At 39.3% G+C, this 7,229-nt stretch overlaps 1 protein-coding gene across 1 annotated transcript in view; it reads right to left on the bottom strand.

Moving 5' to 3' along the window:
* Nucleotides 1-1,172: 1,172 nt before the first annotated feature.
* FAT1 (FAT atypical cadherin 1) overlaps nt 1,173-7,229 on the bottom strand; it is a 107,871-nt gene continuing 101,814 nt past the window's right edge. Inside the window, exon 26 of the mRNA XM_079726625.1 lies at nt 1,173-1,999. Within this exon, the coding sequence (XP_079582751.1) occupies nt 1,371-1,999 (629 nt within the window). The 3' untranslated portion in view covers nt 1,173-1,370. The remainder of the gene's footprint in view (nt 2,000-7,229) is intronic.

Genomic DNA, 7,229 nt, shown 5'->3' with positions numbered 1-7,229 from the left:
GATGCGTTGCAATTATGGCCAAGAAATAACAATAAAATAAAAAATGCATAAGAAAAGTTTTCTTGACGTTTTAGTTAGAAAATACTTATTACATAAAAGAGTGCTATTTTGGGCTTCCCTGGTGGTGCAGTGGTTGAGGGTCCGCCTGCCGATGCGGGGGTCGCGGGTTCGTGCCCCGGTCCGGGGGGATCCCGCATGCCGCGGAGCGGCTGGGCCCGTGAGCCATGGCCGCTGAGCCTGCGCGTCCGGAGCCTGCGCTCCGCAACGGGAGAGGCCACAACAGTGAGAGGCCCGCGTACCGGAAAAAAAAGAGTGCTGTTTGCCTCTACACCTATAGTTTTGAGCAGTAGCACGTAGCTATATACTGCCACCTAGTGGCAACATCTGTAAGTACAGCCTGGTTTTGGCAACTGCAAAGAAACTCTTCGTATTTAAGTCAATACTCTTCGTATTTAAGTCAAAAAAAGCTATATCCATCCGTCCATCCAACCCTTCTTTCTCAATTCATTAACTGAATCCTGAACAGGAGTATAAATACGGAGGAAGAACAGGCAGTAAAGCTAAAGTATTTTATTAATAATTTATTGTCAGTAAGAAAGACTGGCTAATGGTAGTTTTCAGTAAAAACCTTTACAAGACCATTGCATCACAAATATACAGACACTATAAAAACTGTGTCATGGTGGTTTTGGTTCTAAACAGTCTGCAGAAGGTCCCCATTACACTTTCCAATAATGAAAAATCTTTATAATTCTAAAATACAGCAACCCATTTAAGACATGTCCATGTATGGGATCTGTCCTCATTCTATGTACAGATAGAAATGAATGACTAAACTGAAATGGATTAACGAAACGTCATACTTCAGTTGAAAAGGACACAGAGTGAAACCCTGGTTATATTAAAACATCAGGGTGCTAGGTGATGACACTAACACCACCAAAATTCGGTCAAAAACAAATGCACAAAGTATCTTGAAATTCTAGTTAAAACTATGAAAAAATCAAATCTGTACATAAAATTTACAAAAAAAAAGACAGGAAAATTAAAATAATCAAATCTATATAAATACATGAATCATGCTAACAAGATAGTAGGACTGATTTTCGTTTTATTATTTTAACACAGACAAATGTAAATACAAAAAGATGCTCAGAAATGGCACAGCCGACGTAAACCTCACCCAAAGACAGAAGGTTAGGATGCTGGAAATGGCTAACAGGTCACAAGGCGCGGGATTCAGTGCAGCCATGCCCGTTTCAGCTCACCGAAAAAAGCGCTTAAGCACTGCTGCAAAGAACAATGCAGGAGATCACTGACAGAATCTCTAGGTTCATTACGGTTCAGGCACTTTGCGGGGAGTCTGAGTGTCAGACCTCCGTATGCTGTTGAGAATCGAGTGGAGGGATGGTCACCTCTTCGAAGTGGCCGTCATCTCCACTCTCGTAGTCACTCATCATGACCTCAGACTCGGCTTCACAGCACGCGGACACGTCAGAGCAGGAAGCTGTGGAGGCGTACACGGACACGGGCATGTTCTCTACAGTGGAGGCTTCAAAGCTCCTTTGATACCCTGGAGGGTAAGGGGCGTAGGGTGCTCTGCGAGCACTGTTCTCACCAGGGCCTGCTTTCTGAGGTTCAGACATATCGGCAGGATAGAAATTGGGCAGATATTGATTCAAGTTGAACCTCTGCCGGCTTCTCGATGAAGAGCCCAGGCTCCCTGCAGCGGGCATGTCTCTGGGAGGGTGTATGGATTCAAACTGGTCACTGAATTCTGGAGGTAAGGGTGGCAGCTCGTCAGGCACGGGGAAGTCCTCTGGCGGGGGTGGAAAGTCACTCTCGATGTCGTAGCCTCCAGGGTAATAGTCTGTATCGATGGCGTTCGGATCTGCTGAGTACAGGGGCGTCTGCTCATCAATCACCTCATAATTGGGGAACTCTTGTATATCTGGCAGAGGAACACTAGGCATCCAATCTGATGTATCCCAGTGATACCCTTGGTAGAAAAGAAAACAGATTTCAACGTGTTTTCCTCCCAAGAGTGTGTACCACAGAAAAAGGGCTCAGTGTATGCAACACACACAGGTGCAAAGGCATTCCCACGCACAGAGGATCAACATTCTGGAAACGCTTGGTCTCTGCTTTGAAGACATCCTCCCATCCCGAACCACTTTTGAGAACCTCTATGAATTAGGTTCTGCTCCTAAAATGTGGACTTACAGTTTTATGTAAGCACCTAACACTCAAGTGTTAGGTGCTTACATAAAGAAATGGAAGTTTTAACAGAAGCAGTATGCTAGCATCCAGATACATGCACTTTTCTTCAAATGATTCCAATCATCCTTTCAGCGTTCCTCTTGTAATTTAGAACCCACTGCTCTTTAGAAAGAAGAGTATTAGTTCAGTCTTAGGACATTGGTAAAGAAATTTTGTCCTTTCAGAAAGAAGTCTCTAGTAAAATATTAAATGTCACTTGATGTGCACAACTTGTCGTTAAAAAAAAAAACTAATTAATGTGAGCCTTTAAATAAAAGCAATCTTCAGCATGCTAAAATTAAAAAAAATTTCCTTTATAATAACATTTTAAGTTTAATATTAAAAATTGTACTACTTTTCATTAGCCCTAAGAAAAACAATGAACTATATTAATACAGTGACATATCAAAGCATGCCTCCAAATCAAAAATGCAATTAAACATTGAAAAATGTAACACAATTTTTGATAAACTACAATTTTTATTTATTTATTTATTTATTATTATTTTTTTTTTTTGCAGTACGCGGGCCTCTCACTGTTGTGGCCTCTCCCGTTGCAGAGCACAGGCTCCGGACGCGCAGGCTCAGCAGCCATGGCTCACGGGCCCAGCCGCTCTGCGGCATGTGGGATCCTCCCGGACCGGGGCACGAACCTGTGTCCCCTGCATCGGCAGGCGGACTCTCAACCACTGCGCCACCAGGGAAGCCCTACAATTTTTGTTACTTTAAAAAGGACTAAGGATCATTTTCAACTATATATTATAAAAGTATAATTATTTTTAAAAACCCTCCCCCCACCCCGGGATTTTTGAAATCCTTTGGCAGACGGGCGAAGGTGAGGCAGTCGCGTTTAGAATGCAGGGCACAAACAACTATGCACTAGTTACTGCACAAACACATGAAGCAAGTCAGCACTGGGTCGAACCTCCGCCAATTTGTTTTAGTGAATTATCAGTGAACAACTGGCATGCATAAGTCACCTCTTGATTTGCTGAGGTCAGGAGCAGCAAAAGACTCTTTTGGTTGCAGAGTAGAGAGAAAAGAAAACATTTGTAATTAAAAGAGAAGGACGGCTGAAAAGGCAATAAAGATAAGTACATAACACAATATAAACTGTTTATAAAGGCCCAGTCAGCCATGTACCATGCCTCTAAGCCATTATCTATGAAAATTCCAAATGGTGAGAAGTTTGTGTAGCACAAATAAAATGGGACATGGGAGTGAAGGGAAAAGATGAGTGATGATGAAGTAGGGACTGTGCCTGGAAACTCAGGAGTTTACTTTCTTTCCCTGGTTTCTGGCAAGCTAATCCTGAAAACACAAAATTTTGTTAGGAGTAACTGAAAGTCTATAGGCTCTAATAAAATGTAAACTGGTAAGGAATTTAAATGATACCCTCATGTTACTGAGAAATATTATGAAAGGCTCGGTCACATCAGGTCCCTTAGGTGATAACCCAAATACAGCAGCCACAGTGACACAAGAGATACATACTTTCCAGCACAGCAAGGCCTTCACATGGCCATTAAATTCAGAGAAACCATGAATGCACTTAGACACTTATGAACAGCCAAGAGAAAATCTCTCCAAACCTTGCCCAGTTTGAATACGATTTTATACCTACGTTGTCCACCTTTCCTTAGAGACACCATTAGCTGCCTGTAACCCTGAGCCCCACCCATCCACTTGCTCTTTCAGGGTCCTCGTTTTGCATGTGCAACTCCAGCATGCGGCAGAGAGAGTCAGTGTGAATCACATGACCCTGGGCAGGTTGCTTACCCTGGCTAAGCTTCAGGCTCTTATCTTTGAAACTAAATCCCTTAGTTATTTGGAGGATTAAATCAGATAATGTAGGTCAAGCACTAACCGTTGGCGATCATCACGATTCTTATTATTGTGGAAGTAAGAATCATGGTGATTAGTGACTTTCTAAACAAGGCCAAGGCCTTCTGTGCATTCAATGATGTTCTTGAAAATCCTTGTGATAAAATAATTTGGAACAAAGAAGATTTGACGGTTCTCTTCTAGGAATTTAAATCAAAAACTGAAAAAACTGTGGTGATTCTAAAACATGAATAAGCCAGTATTTAGCTAACATGTATCTATAGAATTATTCTAAAAGGCCTGCTAAAAATGTGGTAGTTTCTTTTTAAAAAGAGGATTGACAATTTTTGTTACTAAGCAGGCACTCAATAATTCTTAAATTTAAACTAGCTTTCAATTTTAAACTCAATTAATATTTAATATGCCAAAAATATTTTTCAATGAAAGAGACTGCAATGAAAGAACCATTCAAATTTTGCTTCTTTAAACTCTGTCAATATTTAAAATATTAGGATTTCATCACAGGAAAACTAAGATTCAGTAGACAAAATATAGATCACCTTCTGACTCACCAAGCAAAGACGTGGTACTTCTTAGGAAAATAAGTGTAAGGCTCATCAGTAACTGTAATTAGTAAAGACGGAAACCTCACCCCTGCCCCATCCCAACAAACTTGGCTTGAAACCATCCTTCTCTCACCTACATCTTGGTGACACATATGTCCTAGCAAAAAGGATCCCCTAAGCTTTATGTACTCCTGGTGGTCTATGCCAGTAGTTCTCAAAGTGCGATCCTTAGACCAGTAACACCAGAATTAACTGGGGGCTGGTTGGAAATGCAAATTCTCAGGGCCCCATCCAGACCTCCTCAATCAGAAACCTTGGTGCTGGGGCCTAACAATTAGGGTGTTCACAAGCTCTACGGTGATCTGACTTATAGTTTGAAATGCCTGTGCAGTTTGCATGTGATTATTTGAATTTCAGTGTATAATAAAGGGCTAATTTAATTTAAGATAATTTAAGGCAGGTATTTCCTATAATTTTGACCAGATAAAGCTTCCTATTCAATGATTTTCACTCAACCAAATATAAAAATATACCTTCTTATCATGTTCTATAATTTTCCTTGACCATACCTCAGGGAAAAATCCAAAAAGGAAGAGTCAGTTACAGTTAATTATAAAAGCTGTGTGTTACTTAGTTTTACTCCTATTCATATGAAGATAATTTTTTATATTAAAATTTTTTTTAGGTAGAATTACTTCCAACTTCTTAATATTGTGCCATGTAAAGGCAGCTGTCAAGACCCTACAGGTGACTTCTGGCATCTGTGTAAATTCACTGTGAACGGCAAAAAGTAACAAAGACTACAGACACACACATATAACAATATTTTGCAAGGTATCTGGATTATTCATGTACACACCTGCACAAAATAAAAGTATTCAACCTCCTCAGAACCATAACATAAGAACTTTGTACAACACTACATTAGGCAAAAGCACACAACTCCAGGGACAGTCACTGTGAACACAAACACAGAGCACACGCACGACTATACCTTCTTTAGTCACCGTGTCAACTACAGCATTGACAAGGTGTATTACAGTCACTATGGAAGCTTGTAAAAAGGTACAAAAGGAGTAAATTAGGAAAATCTTCAGTTAGTCAGGAAACAGTGCATTAGACAGCATTTCTTTATATAATTTCTACCTCATAGTTTTAAAAATGTGACTACTTTAACATAGCTATATAATATAATTATGTATGACCCTTGCACTCTGTTCCTTATATGTCTCAAGAGATTTTTCTAATCAAGCTATATATTTGTTATTATTAATCAAAGGGAACAGAGTAACCATATGATACTGTAATTTGGGAAAAAAATTTTTAGCCATAAATTTGTGTCACAATTACAATTATGAATCAAGTCATGACAAAACAATCCTTATTTCAACATCCCATGGGCAAAAGATTTCATATTCAAAGAGTCAAATACTTGCTAAGCCAATTTTCTGGGTCCATTTAATAAACTCATATTCTTCCCAGGAAAAAAAATCAAGAGCTATATAATAAGGTAAAATATGCAACATAAAAATAAAAATGGCTTCGTCTCTGTTCTATGTACTCCCACCCCAATTTTCTTGTCTTTTTGCAGATGAGTTAACAGCTGGTGAGCTAACATACAGCAGAGAAATGCAGACTGTCTGCCTGGCTGTTTCCTGTGTAAATTCCCTTTCATCTGTTTTCCCTTTCAATTGTTTTAAAGCATCTATGCCAAAATAAATAAGTATGCATGTAATAGGCAGAAGAATGGCCCTCAAAGATGTACACATCCTAATCCTGGGAACCTGTGAATATGTTACTATCCTTGGCAAAAGGGACTTTGCTAATATGATTAAGTTAAAGATCCTGAGATGAAGGGATTTTCCTCTATTATCTGTGCAGGCCCAATGTAATCACAAGGGTTCTTAAATGGGGAGCAACTTTCCCAGCTGTGGCTGGAGGGAGCTGTGACTAGAGCAGAACGCCAGGAGGTGCACTGTTGCTGTCTTTGAGGGATGGAAGAGTAAGCCATGAGCCAGGGAACGGGGGCAGCCTCTAGAAGCTGGAAAAGGTGCAGGAAAGGGATTCTCCCCTGGAGTCTCCAGAAGGGAGACAAGCCTACTGACATCTTAAATTTAGCCTATAGACATAAGCATCAGATTTCTAAACTGCAGAACTGTCACAAATTTATCTTGTCTTAAGCCACTATGTAATCTATTACAACAGCCTTAGAAAACTAAAAATGTAATTTAAATACACTCTTAATACAGACTTTATGACTGATAATGATTAAAATTATGATAAAGATTAAAATACAGACACTCGTGGAAAATGTATTTTTTCTCACATTGTATTATCTGGCAATTAATTTTCATAACTAATTTGACCATAGCTTATTAAAGCTATTTAAGAGAATTAAGAATGATGTTTCAGTGAAAAATACTAGGAAAAGAAAGAAAATGCTGACAAAATTCTGAGATTTACGAAGAGCATTTAAGGACAAAGATATAAATTGTTACATAAATCAGCCACTCTAATGTTTTAGAATTAAACCTAATGAAAGAAAGAATTCTACTTTGTTGCTGGTTTAATAAGCAGAGT

This window comes from Hyperoodon ampullatus (genome assembly GCF_949752795.1).
Source record: "Hyperoodon ampullatus genome assembly, chromosome: 20".
In the NCBI taxonomy this organism is placed as follows: domain Eukaryota; kingdom Metazoa; phylum Chordata; class Mammalia; order Artiodactyla; family Ziphiidae; genus Hyperoodon; species Hyperoodon ampullatus.
The sequence above is the reverse complement of the archived record's forward strand: the minus strand, read 5'-3'. Positions and strand labels throughout refer to the sequence as shown.